Source organism: Narcine bancroftii, chromosome 3, assembly GCF_036971445.1.
Source record: "Narcine bancroftii isolate sNarBan1 chromosome 3, sNarBan1.hap1, whole genome shotgun sequence".
Classification (NCBI taxonomy): Eukaryota; Metazoa; Chordata; class Chondrichthyes; order Torpediniformes; family Narcinidae; genus Narcine; species Narcine bancroftii.
In genome coordinates, this window is record NC_091471.1 from 195280894 (window position 1) to 195302975 (window position 22082).

Here is a 22082-nt window from a genome sequence, read left to right on the forward strand (position 1 = left end):
ATATAGATAGGTTTTTGGGAGATAAACTGGGGCAGGTTTGTTAGTGTAGGTCACATACAAACACTTTAAAACATCTTATTTAAAATACTGGAGCTCTGCTCATGCTAGACATGTTAAAGCCAACAGTCTTTGCAAAAGCTTTGGAGAGTGCCCAAGAGACTTCACTAATGGATTGGAACCACAGAACGTGCAATGGAATGTGCAGTGGAGCGTGCAGTGGAGCTTGCAGTGGAGCTTGCAGTGGAGACTGCAGTGGAGCCTGCAGTGGAGCCTGCAGTGGAACCTGCAGTGGAACCTGCAGTGGAACTTGCAGTTCTAAGAGGATCATGTGGTTTTACAAGCAGAGAGAGTAAAACAGGCTTTTTTCCTCTCAGAGAGACACAGTTCTACAGTCGGCAGCAGCAACTGAGACTGGAACAGGATAAGCTGGCAAGCTTGTGGAAAACCCCATTTGGAAGATGGGCTGTGAGTGCCTAGTTCAGCCTGGTCAAAGCCCTTGTGGTTCATGTAAGAAGAGTCTAATGTTTCTCTTGGAATAGGAGAAACAAAAAGGCACTCTTGTGGTGACCTGAAAGAAAGAGGATATCATCTGTTGAACCCTGAGGGGGCAAGTTTCTTTGGTAAGATGCTGAAGTGGCTGATTTAAAAAAAAAAGGAATCAGTTGTGGATGTCAGCGTACGAATCTCTCTGAAAACCAAAAAGAACCCTCCTGAGCAGTAACCATTTACCTTTTTAAGCACGAAAGCCTGGTGAACTTTATAAGTGTCATATTCTGTGCACAGCCTGCAACTTGGAGGAATGAGAAGTGAGAACTTTTCTGAACTTACAAATGCATTACATACACGTGCACTTAGAATTAGATCGGTTATTTAAGTCAATAGTGATAAGTTAAAGTGTGATTCCTTTTTCGTGTTTAAAGATAATTAAAAGCAACTTTTGTTTAAGTAACCATTGGTGAATATCTATTGCTGCTGGGTTTTGGGGTCCTCTGGGCTGACCACTGAATGCCAACTCTATTCAATGCTGTAAAGATTCATCCATAAAGTTAAATACTCATATACACATGATTTGTAAAATTTCAATTATACTTCAGAAAGTTTCAACACCCCTGAGGAAAGGCCCGGGCCCGAAACTATTGACTGCCTTTTACTTTAAAAATATAGATAGATATATTGCTGAGTTTTCTCGCACTTTTGCGTGCAGAACCTCCCGAAGTTTGTTAATAACCTAATAACAAATCATTTTCATAACGAGAATGACATGCTGTATAAATTTCATTTAAATATTTCCACGTTTTGTCCTGCACTTTTACGATTGCTTGTTCCTACGCAACCCTTTCCTCTGCCTTGCTGCTTCCGAGCCCAAGAACGTTCTGTCACAAGCTCGCCCAACGATTGGCTTTTTGGACTTCGACTAAAGCCTGCGGCAATCCGCTTCCTATTGGCGGAGCTCCCCGTCAATCCGAGCTGAACGCGCAGCTCATTGGCTGGCAGCGCCTGAGCTCGCTGACAGATCGCCTGCTCCGGGAAAAGTCACCCAGAAAGAGAAGCAGGCTGGAAAGACAGATATGGTAAGCGATCGCCTTACTCATTAACAGAAAAGACGCGCATCTGGCTGAATAATTCTCTTTCAGGATTCCGGTAGCACTGACTTTGTGATGGAAGAACGAGACGTGATGATGGTCTTTGGACTGGATTTCGTTTGGACGAGATTCGATTCTCATTCGTTGGGAAAGGAATCCTGTCGAGCTGCGTTTGGTAGGTTCCTCAGAATGACGATGGATGGAGGATGGAAAGAAAAATCCCCGATTTGGATCGATGCTTTTAAATAGACGTGTTGGTTTATTGACTGGCCATGGAGGAGAAGCTTCATGGCTTCTCAGTCACAATTTAAATGCACACACTGTTCTGCTACACTTTTACCTTGATGCCTTGAAGACGTTCAACATTCTGGCGTCAGTTCATGCAAAAGAAATCACATCTTTCTTTTCTTTTGCAGTATGGATTTGTGAACCACGCCTTGGAATTATTAATTCAACGCAATTATGGACCTTTGGTCTGGGAAAATATCAAGTGAGTGAAGCACACACATCATCTTCGAATTGTTGACATCTCATGGCGTCTTCGGTTGACATCACCAGGGTTTGGTCATGAGGAGTGGAAATAAAGGGGACCACAGTGGTAAGAGAGAGGAGTTCGCCCTTGTTGATGGGAATGACGGTAGAGCAGCAGTGGCTGGAGTTTCTGAGCTTAATTCAGAAGGCATAGGACAAATTCATCCCAAGGATAAAGAAATGTTCCAAAGTGGTCGATATTGACTCTGGGGTGGGGGGAGGGGGTTGTGCTGGTGGTGGGAAGAGGTCAATGGGACAATCCAAGAGGTTGATAAATGACTCCGGGGGTGGGGGGGGAAGAGAGTCAATTGAACTTTTGTGATTGAAAGCAGTGGTGTGTCGACAGAAAATAGTGCCTATGGCAGGGGTGGCTAACCTCTTGAGAGCTGGCCTGTTGTATGTGGCTTCAGCCTCTTAATAAGTAGAGAGTGAAGGACTGACAGAGCAGAGAAGAAGGAAGTATGTGTCCAGCACCGCATCTCACCCCCCCCCCCTCCCCTGTCTGGCACCTAACCCTTGGGGTTAAGGTTTGGTGAGAGATCAAGGATTCCATGCAGGGATAGGGGGGGTGGTCAATGGTCTAAAAAAAAATTGGGACCCCTGCTCTAAAGGAAGGATGAGGCAACTGTGGGTGACGTGGGAAGTTAAAGACAGGATAAAAGCAAAATGGTAGGCAAGCAATATCGCAGAAATTGGTAGAAACCTAGAGGATTGAGATGCTTTTAAAAGCTCTTAGAAGGTAACTAAAAAAAAAAGCAATAAGGAGAAAAAAAAATCAAATGCCGAGGGTGGACATTGGACCACTGGAAACAGTACTGGGGAGATGGTAATGGGGGAAAACAAGGAAAAGGCAGATGAACTCAGCAAATTAATTTGTGCAGTTTTCACAGTGGAAGATGCTAGCAGTATCCCGGAAGTTCAGGCGTGTCAAGTGCAGAAATGTGTGTAGTTGCTGTTACTAAAGAGAAGATTCTGAGGAAGTTAAAAGGTCTGATGGTGGATAAATCACCTGAACCAAATGGACTACAGCCCAGGGTTCAGGAGATTATGGAGACTTTTGTAGTGATCTTTCAAGAATCACTGAATTCCAGAGGGTTTCCAGAAGACAGGAAAATTGCAAATGTCACTCCATCTTTAAGATGGGAGGAAGACAAAAATACAAGAAATTATAGGTCGAATAGTCTGACTTCAGTGGTTGGCAAGATGTTGGAATCTATTATCAAGGATGAGGTTTCAGGGCACCAGGAGGCACACAGTAAAATAGGCAGAAGTCACACTGGTTTTTTCAAGGGGGAATCTTGCTTGAAAACCTGTTAGAATTCTTTGAGAAGATATTGGAACGACAGATCAGAGGATGTAGTTCATTTGGATTTTCAGAAGGCCGTTGTTAATGAGCCACACTTGAGGCTGCTGAGTGAGATAGAGCCCATCGTATTATAGATAGAAGATTGGCAGGAAGTAGAGAGTGGGGATAAAAGGGGCCTTTTCTTGTTGGTGTTCCACAGGGGGTTGGTAATAAGATTGCTTTGTTTCACTGATTTGAAGGACGGAAGTGATGGCTTTGTGGCCAAGTTTGCAGTTGATACAAAGATAGGGGAGGGATAATTTTGAGGAATCACTGAGTTGATAGAAAGACTAAGACTAGTTAGGGGATTGAGCAAGGAAACGGCAGTTGGAATATAGTGTCAAGAAGTGTTTGATTATGCACTTTGGTGGAAAGAGTAAAGGTGTAGGCTTTTTCCCAAACAGGCAACAAGTTCAGAAATCAGAGCTGTAAAGGGAGTTATACAAAATTCCCTTAAGGTTAACTTGCAGGTAGATTCAGTGACACGGAAGGCATATACAATGCTAGCATTACATTTATATTGTATCCCTTTCAGAATAATGTTGGGACTTTAAAAGACATTGGCCAGACCACACAAACTATTTTGGTCTCTGAAAGGGTCTAGAGGAGGTTCACTAGAATGATTCCTGGAATGAAAAAGTTATCACTTGAGAAGTGTTTGATGGCTCAGGGACTGTACACGCTGCAGTTTGAAGAATAAGATGGGGGAGGGGATCCAATTGAAACCTATCAAATACTGAAAGGACTGGATACAGTGGATGTCGAGAGGATGTTTCCCATGATGGGGAGACTGAGGCCAGAGGGCACAGCCTCAGAATACAAAAATGTTCCTTTAGAACAGATGAAGAAGAATTTTCACTAATCTGTCAGCTATAGTGAAAACTTCAGCAGACTTGTGAATCAGTTGGAGACTTCTTCCTTTTAGCTGTGGAGGACCTTTGGGTATTTTCTTTTGTAGGGACATTGAGAAAAATGGTTATCCCCAGTACTATTTGGTAATTTGTGTTAAGCGACAGTAGAGTTTAAATGAACATTAAACTATCAGCCATTTCTTTGTTGGTGATTTTGCAATGTTATTCACAATACACTGGTTTTAAGTTGAGTTGTAGATAATAGGTGGGGATTAGTTCATGCCAAAGGTATGATATGTTGGTTATGTACGATCATCTTGTTCAAATGCATGTGTGTAACTGGCGATAATGAATATGTTATTTCTTAATGGCCCCAATGTTCTCAAGCTTTCTATAAATATATGAATAATCAAATATTAACAATATATTCCAATGTGGATTTCCTATATTCCTATGTGAACTCCTCAGTCACAATGAAACTAGTTTCCATTTCAAATTTGTTGAAAGTTTATATAGATCAATTATATGATGTGTATTTAATTTAATATTATCAGATACTGTTGTAACATCTATAAATATGCCACATTAGATATTCTTGAATAGACAGAATATTGGCTGCTTTATTATCACAGATTCCAATATGCAATTTTTTTTATATAAAGGAAAATGCAGGCTAATGAGAACCATAGAAACATAGAACACTACAGCACCGAACAGACCCTTTGGCCCTTCTAGACTATGCTGAACATTTTTATGCCTAATCTTACTGAACTGCATCCAGTCCCATCCCAGTACCTGTCCAAATTTTTCTTGGATGTTAAAATTGACCCCACATTCACCATTTCAGATGGAAGCTCGTTCCACTCTCCTTCTACTCTTTTTTTGAAGGAGATCCCCCTAAATGTATCCTCTTTCACCCATAACCCATATCCTCTGGTTTGTATCTCCCCCAACTTCAGTGGAAAAAGCTTACCTGCATTTACTTTGATTATACTCATACTTTTGTCTACCTCTATTACATTACCCCTCATTCTTCTATACTCCAGGGAATAAAAATCCTAACCTGTTTAACCTTTCCCTGTAACTCAGTTCTTCAAGTCCTGGCAACATCCTTGTAAATTTCTTCTGCGCTGTTTACATTTTATTGATATTCTTTCTGTCGTAAATCAAAACGCCACACAATACTCCAAATTTGGCCTCACCAATGTCTAATACAACTTTATCATAACATTCCTATCCCAATATTCAGTACTTTGATTTATGAAGGCCAATATGCCATAAAACTCTCCTTCTGACCCTATCTACCTGTAATACCACTTTTCAGGGAATTATGTATCTGTATTCCCAGATCTCTCTGTTCTATCCCATACCTCAGTGCCCTAGTATTTAGAGTGTATGATCTACCTTGGTCCCATGCAGGACCTTGTCAAAGGCCTTACTTCCTCGTAACCTCCTCAAAATATTCTAAGATTAGTTTAATACAACCTGCCACACACAAAACCATGATGGTAGTCCCTGATTATTCCCTGTCTCTCCAAACACTTGTATATCTTAGAACTGCCTTCCATAGCTGTATTTGATAATGCATGGTGTAATTCATTTGCCAACAGAAACTGCTTCCAAAATGGGTGGAAAACAAAGCTAACAAGATTGAGATATTTCAAGTTCACTTTAGTTAGCTTGCTGCTAATTGAGGCTGGTTAAGAGATTGGAATTAGTTATGATTATTTTTCATTCATTATAATAAATCTTCATTGGGGTTGTTATTAGGCCTGCAGTTTTAAAGGGCTGGTAGAAGTATAGTAATTTTGTTGTTTCATTACTTTTATTTCATTGAAGAGATTTATATTGGTTATTCTTCACTTTTTTTTGTTTCATTAACCTCCAACAATAACTCTGCATTTTCTTCAGAAGTGTCTCTCAGAATTCTGTGAGGAATATCTTCTGGACATGATTTTAATTTGATTTCAGTCTTTTCACTTCAAACTTTATTTGAGTATATTTGGTTCATTTATATTGATCTGCAAAGATTTTACATCAGAATAACCTGGGTAACATCAGAGCAGAAAAGATCCATTTATGTTTTTCCTAAAACAATTTCTAATTCACCGTAAATTGTAACTTAAGTATATTTAGGATATTAAGAAGCAAACATCTCCATACTTGCTAATTGCATGCATACATGTGACCATAAAAATTTATAATCTTCACAAATATTACCTGACCTCTGAATATTTTCTGCCTTCATTTCAAGTTTTCAACTTCTCCAGCTTTCTGCACTTCAATTTTTCCTTCACAATGGATCTTGCACCTCATTCTCTGATATCACCATAAACCAACTCTACAACATTTTGTTCTTTTGGAATTTCCTCATTTCAATCAAAGCATCTGGAGGAACTGATTTCAAAATCTACTGATCTTTAGAGCAGCCAATGAAATCATCCACATCCCATGGCAAGAACAGAGGAAATATTGGAAAGAGGAATGAACCCTGGATCACCTCTGTTTAGTTCTATCATTGGGTCAAAACAACATCTCTGGAAGTTCTGATTATTGGTACCAATTATTAAACAGGAAATAATTTGCAACAGTCTTTGAAACAATGTCCCAGTTTCATTCCAGGTGTTTTCAACTACTTAAATTAACCATGACGATAGGGAAACATCAAAATATGTGCACATCCATTCTTTGCAGTGTTCTTTGTAACTTTATTACATTTGAAGCTATATTATCAATACTTCTGCATACATCATCAAACTTTTGTGTCCTCTTGGGATTTCCAAGGGAATTCAGTCAGGAGTTTCATAGAAGCCCTGAAATAAAAGCATAACCATAAGTAAGACTGAATGAACTCTTGCAGTTACTCAAGTCCACAATGTTTTTGTATATCAATTTTCTTATAGAAAAGAAGCACAGCTGGATGTGGAAGGACAATTTCTTGTACGAATAATATATGATGATTCTAAAACCTATGATTTAATCAGTGCAGCAAGCAAAGTCCTAAGTAAGTAGATTTTTTTGGGGGAATATTTTTATGAATTTTCATTATCAGAACCACAAGTGGATCATTTGTTACCCTGCAGAGTATTGAACATCCTTATCATGTGATCTACAGCCTAATTGTTTACCAAATGCATTCAGCTTTACTCTCAGCTCTGTTTCATCAAGATTAACTTCTCAATTTATGGTTGCCTCTGCATTTGGGGCCAAACTGAATTGAAATGATCCCAAATATTTACTGTATTTTACATTCATGCACATTTTAATATATTGAGGATAAGAATGTCCAGAACATTTAGAGTTGAGATGAAAGTTCTTTTATCATATACAATGTACAGATGCAACAAAGTTTTTGCTTGCTGCAGCTACCCAGGTATATAAAACACAGTAATAACACGAGTATAAATTAAATTATGTGCCACAAGAGCAAAAAGATAATAAAAGGATAGATAAATATTCACAGATGCAAAAATGCAAAACGAAAGTGCAGTTTCAATAGTGCAGAGTTCTTTGATGGTCCTGGAGTAATATCATGGTTGTATGAGGAGGTTCAAGAACATGATAGCCGCTTGGGGGAAAAAAAAACTGTCCTAGAACTGGGTATTGGCTTATGCACGTTCTGCCTGAAGGTATCACCAAGAAGAGACTGTGATCAGGGTGATGGAGATCCTTTATGATGGTGGTTGCCTTTTCAAGTAGCATCTCACATAGATGTCTTCTGTGGATGGAAGGTCAGTGTCTTTGATGAAGGTGGTGAAGTCCTCCACTTTCTCAAGCCTTCTGCATGTCTGGATCATTTGAGTTTTGAAACCAGAGAGTGATGCAACCAATCAATATGCTTTCCACAGTGCACCCTTGGAAATTTTGAGGGGTATTCAAAGTAGGGGCATGTCTTCTTTACATTTGCCTTGAACTGATGAGCTCAGAGCGTCTTCCAATACGTAGACATCCAGGACCTTGAATTGACTAAGCCTCCACCACTGTCCCACTAATAGAGACAGGTGCGTGAACCCTCAGCCTTTAATCCACAATAAGATCATTGGACTTGGTGACATTGAGAGTGAGATTGTCATTTTGGCACCACCCAACTTGGTTCTCAATCTCTATTCTATATTCTGATTCATTATCACCTGTTGATGCATTAACTTGTATATTCAACTGTAAAGCCTGCAGGGATTTTGTTTTCATATTTATATTTGGAAATTTCTTTAAAGTGGAGAAGCTTTGGGAACTTGACATCTGAAGGAAATGGCCCCTGGCTTGAGATTTTAAACTTTCAAATTGTGTTGACTTGAGATGCATGAACAGAAAGGGGATGTGGAGCAACCTTTGGGTTATATTCTTCCCCAGAGTACAGATACAGTGATTGAAAAGCACTTGTGCAAATTATGGTGATTATCACCAGGAGGAGTTGGGAAACTGAAGGTAGAAGTGGATTCCACTGATACTGGATCCATCCAATAAATACAATGTGTTTGATGCTTTGAATTTAAGGAGGATAGCTTGAGTGGTGTCAGAGGCATCCTTGATCAACAGGGTATTCAGAACATGGAGAAGCAGAACTGAAATGCAGCAGTCATCGGGTGTATTGCAGTGACCTGTCTCAAAGACTATGTTATCTATCAGGTGTCATGTCAATGCAGCTGGAGTTAGGAAAGAAGAAGAATAACTATTTGTTGATCTCAGTAGGGAATCACAGTGACACAGGAAGGAAAAGGAAGAACTTTAATATAGGTACTCCAGATGAAAGGAATGCTAAAATGACTGAAGTTATCATAGGAGGTAGTGCTTTAAATAAAAGGGTGTAAGAAAAGCAAGTTGATCTATCCTGTCTAAATAAGGTACAACACTATAGTGGAGAAAGTAGAGAGCTCCATGTTCCTTGGAATCCATTTAAATAGAAACTTTTTGTGGACACACAACATCTCCTCACTTGTCAAGAATGTGCAACAGTGACTACACTTCTTGACAAGACTGAAGTGTGCAAGGCTTCCGGCCACCATCATGTCAACCTTCTACAGGAGCTCTATCAAGAGTATCCTGGCCGGCTGCATCACAGTGGGGTATGGTTGCTGCAGAGAAATGGATTAGAAATCAATCTGCAGGATCATAAGAGTGGCAGAGAAGATCACTGGATCCCTCCTCTCTCCGTTGATGTGATCTACCAGAATCACTGTCTGAAGAAGGCACGCAAAATCATTAAGGACCCATCCACCCTGCACACAGTATCTTTCAGCTGCTCCCGTTGAGAAAGAGATTCAGGAATGTCAGAGCCAGCACCACCAGACTGAGGAACAGCTTTTTCCCACGGGCAGTGAGAATGTTGAACGACCAAAGGAACTGCTAACACTAACCATCAGAGACTCTCGTATTTCCTGAGAAATATTTATTTGTTTATTTGTATATATGAATACTTGTCCTGTATATGTATTGTTTGTCTGTATGTGTGTTATGTTGTGCATCGTGGATGGGAGAATACTGTTTTGTCAGGTTGTATTTGTTAATCACATGAACTTGACATAAATATTCCTTAGAAAATGATAAAGAAAGGGGAAATTAGGTAGGTTAGCCATCAATGCCATGAATGCAAGTTTAATGAGTGGATATTGGGATGGAAAAGCTTTTGATAGAGGCTTCCTGGTTAGATTATAGAATAAGAAGACAAAACTGTAATGGTTATTATGTGGGAGTATAGAAGCAATATTGTGGCAGATTAGCACCTTGTGGCAGAACATAAAGTTGTTTAAAAACTGTATAACCAATAAGAGATGAGAGATTCCAAATTTCCAAAATGGTGTAAAGGATTAAACCCTGAGAGAAAAGGCATCAAAGATAGGAAAATACAGTATATTTTGGTGTATAATTCAACCAGTGAATAAGTCACCCCCCCCCCCCCCCCCACTTTTTCAGAATGCTATATCCATCATATAAGTATTGTTCTTGATTCCGTCGCTTTCTGATGCAAAATGGCACAGCACACAGAACTCTATTCAATTGACGCTTTCTTGTACAACAAGCTGACCTGAGAGATCCTTTCCTGCTTTCACACACTTGAAAGCAGTCTTGGAGGATCTCTGGTTGACAAAAGAATGGCCAAAGCTTTTATACATTTTAGCAGGTAAGAAAAAGGATTACATCAGTCACTAACTTGCATGATCTCAAATAAGGCAGCAAGTAAACACCCATTTTCTCCCCTCCTCTATATCCCTGCATCACACACACACACACACATCATGCATCCTTAATCTTTCAAGCATCAGGCTTCCATTTTGTGTTTTAATTCACATTAATACTTCTAAATTATTTTAATATTGACTTTTATATCACATAAGTCTACCTTAATTTTCGGGTTGCCTGAGTTGGTCCGTTGACCAGTGTATAAGTCAACCCCCAAAGATCGCGATGCCTGAGATGAGCCATTAACCAGCGTATACATCAACCCCCAAAGATTGTGTGGATTGATCTTATCTGAGAACATTAAAAGTAGATTAGCACTACATGATATTTACATGGCGGTTATCCCGGGTGGTTTGACGTCTATATTGCAATCTCTCAATGTCTGCTGAACAAACCATTCAAAGAACATGTGTGGGAGGAATGGAATACATGGATGTCGAGCGCAGAAAAGTCATTTACAAAAGGTGAGGCAATGCGTGCTGTCGTGCTCAAGGCATGGGACAAACTTAAAGTAGAGACTGTGATAAAATCGTTCAGTAAGCACGGTATCTCTGGTGCAATTGATGGCACGGAAGATGATTAGTTATGGAACAAAGCTGAAACATCATCAGATACAGACTGTGACCATATGGTGACTGTTTAAACAGTGAGAGTATGGATGTGCTTGCCACCATCTTTGGTTCAGTTGATGATAGCGAGAGTGATTTTGAAGGGTTCTGAATATGTTGTTTTCAATAAAAATCTCAATGAAAACCTGTTGCAGTCATTTTTTGGGGTTTTTTTATGGGTTGACTTATGCACTGAATTGGCATGGATTGGATTTTGAGCTGAATTTAAGGTCTCAAAAGTATATCCGGTGAATAAGTCAACCCCCATTTTTTGAGAGATTTTAAAAAATTTGATGTCTTAACTAATATGGTATATGTTCCTCAAAATAAAATAAGAAAGTGGAATTAATACTAATTTGACAATTGTATTAAAAGAGAAAATTTGATTGAATGTAATATGAACCCTCTAAAATCAGATGGCAGAAATTTTGTCCATGCAGATAAGGAAGTGACAAAGTTAATGGAAAATACATTGTGGGAAAGTCATTGCCCTAAAGATTGATAAAGTCCCATCCCTGGTGTTTTCTAGAGTTTTAGGTTGAATGGGTGAAGAAATTGTGGATTTCTTCCAAGGCATTTTTTGGATAAGTTCAGTGAGACTAAGAGATGTGAAATACCTGTTTGTGAGGCAGTTATTGGAGTCTACAGGTCGTGGTGGAGTGACCGAGCACCGATATTAATCAGGAGAATTAACATGTGTTTCTGAAGAATAGCGGAGGCCGAGTTAATCAAATAGAATTTTAGAGAAAGTTGCCAAAATGACAGCCAACCAGGTCTTTGAAGGGACTTGCTTTTACTTCTCTTCCCCCTTTTAATAATGGGAACTCTTTGTTTGTCTTTGTGGGGCAGGCAAAGGTAAGCTTTTCATTGTATCTTGTGTACATGTGTTGGGCACCACCAGTTGCCCTAGTATCCACAAGGACAAAGACTGAGGGGAACAATAGGCTTTATTGTACATAAGATTTGAGGTGGCCCGGATCCCAGCTAGGGAAGTGCAGGGAAGGGAGAGGTGGCCCGACCTTTATGGCCTGGGTGACAGGGGAGAATGTCATCAGGGGGCGGACCAGCCCGAGCCTTTACTGGCCAATGAGTACGTATCCATACCATTACATTCACCCCTTCATTTTAAACAGAGAGAAGAGAACATTTTTTTTTTAACTTAACTAGAGATTTAGTCACACCGGCGGCTTCCTCCTTCTGCGGGACCACTGGGGGGCAGGCATGTCCGTGCTCTGCTGTTTGGGAGGGGAAGCAGTCCCGGGGGGGGGCAGGGGAGGAAACAGTCTGGGTCGGGGTGATGATTGACAGCTTCTGGGAGGAGGGGGTGGGGGTTTGATATCTCCTGGAGGACCAACTCCTGGAGAGGAGAGCCGGGTGGCTCGGCCTTCAGTATTGCGCTCCCGTGTGCGGTGTCTGCTCCGTGGGATGGGCTATGGCAGGCAGGGCAGTTTCGGGATCTCCAGCCCTCCAGGTCTCAGATAGGCACAGTGTCCATTGGGGTAGCTCACAAATGTGTATGAGGTGTACCACTTCCACCAATGGATCCGTCTTATGGCCCCTCGCATGTTTCCGTAGCAGGACCGGGCCTAGGTTTGCCAGCCAAGGAGGAATGGAGGCACCATTCGCCGATCTTCTAGGGAAAGCAAACAAGCGTTTATGCAGGATGGTGTTAGTTGTGTTGCACAGGAGCATTCGGGTGGCGTGGAGCACTTTGGGCAAAATGTTCTGCCAGTGGACACCAGCATGTTTTTGGACCTAAGGGCCAGGAGCACCGCCTTCCAAATGGTGTCATTCTCCCTTTCCACCTGACCATTACCCCGGCGGTTATAGCTGGTGGTCCTGCTGGTGGCCATGCCTCTGGCCAGAAAGTACTGTCGCAATTCCTCACTCATGAACGAGATCCCTCAATCGCTGTGAATGTATTCGGGGTACCCGAACAGGGTGAAGATGCTACACAGCACCTTGATTTCCATTGCTGAGGTCATATGCAGGCAGGGAATAGCACCGTCAGGAAGTAGGCATTCCTATTTGTGGTGCATAGAGGGCCCTTGAAATCGACACTAAGCCATTCAAAAGGGCGTATGGCTTTAATGAGATGTGCATTTTTGGGTTTGTAGAACTGCGGCTTACATTCAGCGCAGATCTGTCAGTGTCTGGTCGTGGACCGGATGTCCTCAACGGTGTACAGAAGGTTCCGAGTCTTGGTGAAGTGGTATAACCTTGTGACTCTGGGGTGGCACAGACTGTCATGGAGGGTCTGGAGGTCGTTGAGAAGTGTGCTGACGCATGTCCCCCGGGATAGGGCACCTGGGGGATCGTTGAGTTTGCCTAGTCAGTACAGGATGTCATAATTATAGGGGGAGAGCTCGATCCTCCACCTAAGAATCTTGTCATTCTTGATTTTATCCTGCTGTTTATTATTAAACATGAAGGCCACGGCCATTTGGTCTGTCATAAGACCAAAGTATTGTCGCCAGTGGCGCACCGCCTCAATGATCGCTTGGGCTTCCTTCTCGACCGAGGAGTGACGTACCTCAGGACTGTGCTACTGGCCTGCCAGCCTGGTTAAGAGTGGCGGCCAGTGTGAAATCAGAGGCATCGCTCTCCACCTGAAACGGGATGGACTCGTCCACGACCTGCATCGTGGCCTTTGCGATGTCCCTCGGATATGGTAGAATGCAGCTTGGGCTTCCGCCGATAACGGGAAAGTTGTGGACTTAATTAGGGGATGGGCCTTATTGGTGTAGTTGGGCAACCATTGTGCATAATAGGAAAACAGCCCCAGGTACCTTTTCAGCGCCTGTAGGGTGTTTGGGACTGGGAGCTCCATAAGGGGTCGCATGCAGTTGGGGTCCGGGGCAATGACACCATGTGCCACGATGCAACCGACAAGGGCCAGGCTGTTTGTGTTGAACACGCACTTGTCCTTATTGTACGTCACGTTGAGAGACTTGGCCGTACGTAAGAACTTTGCGAGGTTCATATTGTGGTCCTGCTGGTCGAGTTACAGATGGTGACAAGATATGGAAACATCGCTGTCAGCTTGTTCTCCACCATCCATAACCCTCTGAAAAGCAGAGACACCATTAGTAACACCAAAAGGCACCTGCAGGAAGTGAAAAACTCTGCCATCGGCCTCGAAACCCATGTAGAGCCAGTCGCTCGGGCGAAGGGGAAGTTGATGATAGGCCGACTTGAGATCAATGATCGAGAAGACTCTGTATTGTGTGACCTTGTTGACTAAGTTGGCTATCCGGGGTAGAGGGTATGCATCCAACTGGGTGAAGCGGTTGATGGTTTGACTATAATCAATCACCATCTGGGGCTTGCCTGCCCCTCTGACCATGAGGACCTGTGCCCTCCAGGGGCTGGAGCTAGGGGGTATGATCCCCTCCGCCAAGAGTTGCTGAACCTTGGCCTGGATGAATGCCATATCCTCATGCTATAGCGCCTGCTCTTTGTGGCGATCGGTTTACAGACTGGGGTGAGGTTTGCGAATAGTGACGGAAGGGCCACCTACAGGGTGGTGAGGCTGCTGGTTGATGCTGGAGGCTAGGTGCTCGATTGGGGGGGGGGGGGGGGGGTGTGGGGTCCGTAAGTTGTGGGTTGAAAAAGGTGAGTACCGGTTGGAGGCCCCCGAACGCCATCATTATGCTCCTGAACTGACTCTGGAAGTCGAGGTCTAGGAGGATCAGTGCGCAGAGCTGGGGCATGACCAACAACAAAAGTCATTATAACATTCCTCCCCCACCGTCAGAGACGCCACACAGTACCCCCGGATAAAGGTCCGCTGGTCTTTCGCCACCATTGACACCGATCCTGTCATTGACCAAATGGTGATCGAGAGTCTATGGGCCACCTTGGGGTGGATAAAACTTTCGGTACTGCCACTATCAAAGAGGCAGTTCGATTTGTGCCCATTCACCTTGATCTGCATCACAGAGTTCATAATCGGGTGAGGGCTGGCTTGGCCTAAGGTGATCGATGCCAGGATGGGTGCATCGTCTTTGTCGTCGGTGGGGAGGCCCGATGTCCAAGATGGCGGTCTCAATATTGACCATGCTGCCAACGCTGGTGAAGAAGATGGAAATGATGTCGTCAGGGGTGGAAGTGATGTCGTTGTGAGAGTTGCCATTCCGTAGAGCATGGAGGCGGGAGTGGGTAAAATGGAGCTTGCCTTACTGCGCACGCAGCCGGCACTGGAAGCTCCTTGGCCATACACGCCACGCTGCTTTGGGATGGGGCTCTGGACCTGCAGACATGTTGATAGTGGCCCTTTTTCCCACAGCCCGAGCAGGTAGCTCCTTTCGTGGGGCAGAGACGTTGTGGATGTCTTGCCTGCCCACAGAAGTTACACCTCGAGGATCCCGGCACCACTGCAGCTGCAGTCGGGTCAGCCGTCCCCGATGCCGACTCCCAAGATGGCGGCCCTCATGGCGGCGCGTACTGGATAGGCCCGCTTCTGCCCTCGATTGACTCTGTGTGGCTCTGGGTCACGTCTAAGGTCCTGGCCAGTTGGATTGCCCGTTTCAATGGGAGTTGATCCTCCTTGAGGAGACGTTGTTGGATATAATCCGACCTCAACCCCGACATGCAAGCGTCCTGGACCAGGTCCTCTACACACTGGGCACAGGGACTGTGGGGTTCCCCAAACAGCCTTTTCCCATTGTGATCAGGGCTTGGATGAACTCTTCTACTGACTCACCACGCTGCTGTTTTCTGGATGCCAGAAGGTAATGGGAGTAGACCTTGTTGATTTTGGGCTTATATAGCGTCCGTAACTCAGCCATTGCCTTGGTGTAGGTCGCGCAGCTTCTGATGGCCTGGAAAGTCCTTTGGCCGACTCTTGCCTGTAGGACATTCAGCCGGAGTCGACCACTCCAGCAGCGGCCTCCAGAAAGTTGATGAAGCAATTGATCGACTGCTCAAAGAGTTCTGATGCATCTGGGACTTGGGGATCCACCTCTAGCCAATTGGGGCACAGCAACTTCTCCATTACCAGAGATGTTAAAATTTTATTACAATAAATTGTTGGGCACTACCAGTTGCCCCAATAATCACAAGGACAAAGACTGATGGGAACGATAGACTTTATTGTACATAAGACTTAAGCTTGCCCGGATCCAAGCTAGGGAAGTGCAAGGAAGGGAGAGGTGGCTTGACCTTTATGGCCTGGGTGAAAGGGGAGAGTGTCATCAGGGAGGGGGGCCAGTCTGAACCTTTGCCGACCAATGAGCACATATAATCCATACCATTATAACATGGCAATTCATTGAATTGGAATATTTCTAGATTCCTCTTGTTGTTTATTTTTCCCGCTTCTTGTCATTGGAGCTCTGACCCAGAGAAGAGCTCAGATTTTCCCTGGAGTGAAGAAGTCTGAACCTTATTGAGGTTTATAAGAAAAAAGGTGTTTTCATGCTGGGCCTCTGCTTCGAGGCCGGCTGGAGAGGCAGATGAAAATTTTAAACTTACCCGTTCATGGAGCAGCACTAAAAGACTGCTCTAGTACTGCTTTTATGCAGAATGGTGCCTCAGAGTGTTATCCGGTGCCGCTGTAGGTGGGTGACTGTTGCCGTGGTGTCACCCATCATAAATACGCGGCAGAGCAATAGCCGTCTTCCCTACCCATAATCCCCCACGCAGATCGAACCATTTTGTTTTTCCCATAACTGTTCCAGCTGCGTGGGGGATTATGGGTAGGGAAGACGGCTATTGCTCTGCCGCTTATTAAACTGCTGGCTCTGATGAGCAGCTCTGAAGGCCAGAGCGGCTTTGGAGCTGTCACAGTCCGCACTAGCTGCCACTTGACAGCCCCCGCTAGCTGTTCCTGCCCTGACGGCCCCTGCTGGCCATCCCTGTCTTGATGGCTCCCACTGGCCCCCCTGTCCTGACAGCTCCTACTGGCCCCCCTCCTGCCCTAATGGCTCCTGCTGACCACCCCTACCCTGACGGACCCCGCAATGTCATCAGCTCGCCCCTAGCTAGCTGTTTGCAGCGGCAGTATATTCATCCAGGGTGGCAGAGTACAGCGCTTCGCCACTGACCCTTACCCCGAGGGGGATTGCAGTTGGTGCCTTGGAGCTGTCGATGGCACATTCATGGAGGTAAGTCTCCCGATGTAAGGGCAGAGAATCTCTGCCTTTACACTCGGGATGTTTGACTGTATGAAATGACCTTATGAGAGCATAGGTTGGGTAGATCGTTACAGTAGCCCATAGGTTTAAAGTGAGAAGATTAAAAAGGGAACCTGAGGGGCAAGTTTTTCATACTGAGAGTTGTGGGCATTTGGAATGAGCTGCCAGAGGAAGTGATAGTGTAAGGTATAATTACAAAATCAAAGGGCAGCCTTTTTTTTGTATTTTGTGTACATGACAATAAATTGAATCTTGGATCTTAATAACCAAGATTCAGAGCTTCCAGGGTTCTAAATCACTGTGCTCTCATTCACTAGAATTACTGATTAGTGATGTGAACATGAGTGATGCTGTGGCATTAGCTTGATGAGTGTTGATCTGCCACTTAATATGGAGCTAAATATATGAGTGATACTTGGTGGGGTGCCAGTTACGTGAATGGCAAAGGCAGAGGTTATCTGTCATTAAGATGTAATTGAAAACAGTGTTCATTGTGGAGATTCAACCTTATCTGGACCATTTTCTCTCCATTGTGTTTAGAGATGGAATAAGCGAAACAATTACTTTGTAACGGTTGCTCTTGAAAATATTTTCAGCACTCATTTCACACCTGATATTTCAGTTCTCATAAATCATTCACATTTTATTACTAATTACTAACCTTTATTACTTATTGCTAATCTTTTAATAAAAGAGGCTCCAATAGCTCAGTGGTTACAGCACTGATCTTGTAAACCAGTGGTCATGAGTTTGTTCCTTGCTGGGGCCTCATTTCTGTGAGGGGTGCTGGACAAAATGGCGACTCTTTGTCTTCTTTATGGTTATCAAAGTTTAAGAATTTCATGTAGGTTACATTCTAATTGTGGTATTACATGACAATAGTGGAACCTTTAACTTTTGTACGAGATGTTACTAATTTAGCGATATAAAGTGAAAGCTCCTCGATGAAGGTGCCGCAGGTCAAAGATGATGCACTTTTGTGTACATTTATTCCAAGAATTTCTCTCAGGCATGGCACTAGCATTGTGGCATCAAGCTCTTAGTGCTGGACTGAGGGTCACACTGAGAGTTAGGGTAGAGATTGGCTCCATTCCCTTGAATGATCCTGAGGGTAGGAAGATGTGCATGACAGTGATGTTAACCACTTTAGGCATGGAGGTCTGGGTGTGGGTGTGTGACTGAAGAAAATCCCACCAACTGTCACATCTTTCTCATTGCCTCAGACTGTCTAATTTTGTGGAAGGATTGTTTTTTGGAGTGGTCAGGATATTTAAAACTTTTATAATTTAGACATACAGCATGGAAACAGACCTTTCTGGCCCATGGGTCCATGCCACCCAAATATCCCAATTGACCCGTTCGTTGGTTTGAAGGGTGAGAGGAAATCCGAGCACTTGGAAGAAACCCATGCAGAGGCTGAGAGAACATAGTTTTCAGTGGCAGATTCGTACCTGGATCGTTGGCATTGTAATATAGCATTGTGCGACTGCTACACTAACTGTACTGCCCCTAGGGATAGCATATCTCTCCATGAAATCCATGAACATGAGCATTTGCATGCCTCTTCCCCGACCTGATTTGTTGCATTTGTGATGCACACAATGGTATTCCCATTTAAGTAGAACATGTCAGAGGAATCATCAGGAAGCATCCATTTTAGTAGCTTCCAAGTATTGAAAAATGGCAGTAGAGTTCATTAGAGGTAGATTAGAACTTCCCCACCATTTAAATTAATGAGCAATTACTTCCTGTGCTTCCTCTGAGTTGATGTAGAGACTTTGGGCAAATTTCTTAAGGCTAATTACAGAGCAATTACTGCAACTTGCAGAACTCTAGCCTCAATGTGCAGTCTGATTTGTCTGAAGAATGTAAGGAATAGTAGCAGGAGTGGGCCCTTGAGCTTCCTCTGCCATTTACTGAAATCATATATTTTTTTTCTTTCCTGCCAGCTCTCCTCAACTCTTGAATCTAAAAATCTATGCACCTTAATATGAATATATTCATCCACTGTTCCCTGCATTAGTGAATTCCAAAGATTTGCAACTCTCTATAGAGGAGAAATTACTATAGACGACACTTTTCAAGTTCTAATATTGCCCGATTTCAAAACATGTCATCTTCAAGGAAATGTGAGCGACAATTTTCTGAATTACTATCTTATTAATCCAATAAACCAAACATTGTAGTTGCAGCTTTGTAGCTTTAATTTGTTGATAAAATGGATAAACATTTTGCATAACTTTGCAGTGATATTTTCATAATGACGAATAAACATTATGTATAATGATATCACGATATTCAACTTTAAATAGATATAAGACAAAATAAGATGAATTCAAAGAAAAGTATCTCGAGCTTATGTCTCACAATTCTTCAACGAGTAAGATGCAAGCTCTTGGTCCGCTCGTATATTATGACATATGAGACCATAGTTACTATGACAACACAAGAAATAATTTTTCTTAAAAGGATAGGCATAAAGTTAACTACGAATCAAAAACACATGGTTTCAACCTTTACAATTACTCATCTCTCTTAAATGGGCAACTGCTTTATCCAAAACTGAACCTTCCTGTTAGTAAACATTCCTCTATCTAAGTTGATGCATTAATTTGAAGTGGCATGAGATTTTACTTTGAACTGTTAAGATCGTGTTATATGGCAAGCTCTCCACTGGCCATCGTGTCAGAGGTGCACCAAAGAAGAGGTACAAGAACTGCCTAAAGGAATCTCTTGGTGCCTGCCACATTGACCACCGCCAGTGAGCTGATATTGCCTCAAACCGTGCATCTTGGCACCTCACAGTTCGGCGGGCAGCAACCTCCTTTGAAGAAGACCGCAGAGCCCACTTACTGATAAAAGACAAAGGAGGAAAAACCCAACACCCAACCCCAAACAACCAATTTTCCTCTGCAACCGCTGCAACCGTGTCTGCCTGTCCCGCATCGGACTTGTCAGCCACAAACGAGCCTGCAGCTGACGTGGACATTTACCCCTCCATAAATCTTCGTCTGCGAATCCAAGCCTTTAAGATATGCTGACAATTGCTTTTGGAAATCCAAATACAGTCCTTCTGCTGGTTCTCCTTTATATACCCTGCTTCTTACATTTTCAAAGAGCTATGTCAATTTTTCCTTTCATTAAACAGGTCGGCTCTGCTTAATTCTATTTTTAGCTTTTAAATATTATTTGCTTGAAATAGATACCAGTATTTTCAGATACTGAATAATTGACTTGTATTTTTCACCTTTCTGTCTCAAACTTTACTTGATTAGGGGTTTATATTTGCAGTTTATGAGTCTGCTGGGACATTTCCAGAATCTGAGGAATTTTGGAAGATCACAAGTTGTGATCCACAATCTCTGTGGTTACTTCTGTTGACAGTCTAGGCTCCTGGCCAGATGACTTATTCAACATTTGTACGAGGCAAACTGATGGGATTATTTCTGTTGAGAATAAAGTTCCTGCTTTTATGTCCTGATTTTTAAGTAAAACTGAGGCATTTGGTATGATTTAAAAAAAATGTCAATTCCTTATGGCCCAATATTGATTCCTGAATCTCATTCTTTTACTCTACTTTTCCCTACATTGACTGGCTGAGATTCTACTGCACGTTTTTATATTTTAGGTAGTTTGCTATTTTATTCGTCAAGTCATCCCTTGCTGGCTTTCTAAATTTTCCAATGATCTGACTTACTACAGCCATCCTTCAGTTCTGGATGCCTAGATTATGGACACCCCTGTGCAAGAAGGAGCCCCCACAATATAATTAAATTCGAAATTCGAATGTAGGTACACATGTTCCACTACATAAATGGCCGAGCTACTTTTCTCTCCTCCTCTGCTTTTATTAATTGCTCTATTTTAACCATTATATACACTTTGGATGCCATTCATCATGATGCTGTGAAGGTATGGTGCAAACTCAGGTGACTTCTGTATATTTTTTGATTTAAGGACTTGATTTGTGAAAATTGAACATGTTGGTCTCCTAGGAAGGCCCCCTTTTAATTCTTTGTAAGATTGCTTGCATATTTATTGACAACGTCAATAAAATAAGAATCTGGGATTATTTTGAAAGAAGGGTGGAAGTTTGATGATGATCATGTATTAATTGTCATACACATAAGTACAATGATCTGGTCAGGCATATGACACAGAGAAGTTCTACGAGAAAATGTGGACATTTAAAATGTGATTTTAATTTTATTTCAATTTAGTGATAAACTATGCGGTAAATGTAAACAAACAAGAAGATAACTTGAGGTATTAGCCCAATGACGGTCTTGAATGGAATGTGGACAAGTGATGGGCATTGCAAGAATAAAGCAGCTACATTTGGTGGGCCAGATTATTAGCAATAACTGAGTTTGCAGTCACTCAGTCTAAAGATGATGAATTAGTGATGCTGCAGACTTGGAAGAGCTTTCCCTGCCAGAAGTGAAGTCTCTCATAAGCATTAGTTTTGGGCCCATACTGGTTGCAGTGGAGTGGGATTACCCAAGTTCCAATATTGGCAGGATGGGTTGAATGGCCTCCTTTGCTGTAAACTTTTTCTGATTATTTTGATGAATGACTGAGATTCTCATGTCATTTATTTTGAAACCAGAATGTGAATTGAGGAGGTATTTATTGTTCATAAATGTGATTCAGGAAATCTCAGAAGGTTTATCTCATATGTTTGAAATGAAACACAAAAGTCTGCAGATGTGATTGTAGTAAAAACACAGAGATGCTGGAAGAACTCAACAAGTCTCACAGCATGCATACGAGGTAAAAATATATAACTGATGTTTCGGGCCTGAGCCCTTCTTCAAGGTACATCATATCTTTGCCTTTCTAGGGTAGCA

The 22082-nt window shown here is 42.6% G+C and overlaps 1 protein-coding gene and 1 long non-coding RNA gene across 2 annotated transcripts in view; one reads left to right on the top strand and one right to left on the bottom strand.

The window, feature by feature from the left end:
- The first annotated feature begins 1495 nt into the window (after positions 1-1495).
- Positions 1496-22082, top strand: part of gucy1b1 (guanylate cyclase 1 soluble subunit beta 1) — a 47449-nt gene continuing 26862 nt past the window's right edge. The window contains exons 1-3 of the mRNA XM_069922864.1: positions 1496-1571; positions 2000-2073; positions 7214-7314. Coding sequence (XP_069778965.1) covers positions 1569-1571; positions 2000-2073; positions 7214-7314 — 178 coding nt within the window. The 5' untranslated portion in view covers positions 1496-1568. The remainder of the gene's footprint in view (positions 1572-1999; positions 2074-7213; positions 7315-22082) is intronic.
- The window catches only part of LOC138756347 (uncharacterized), a 62689-nt gene continuing 47657 nt past the window's right edge, over positions 7051-22082 (bottom strand). The window contains exon 3 of the long non-coding RNA XR_011353012.1: positions 7051-7123. This is a non-coding gene — a long non-coding RNA (uncharacterized lncRNA). The remainder of the gene's footprint in view (positions 7124-22082) is intronic.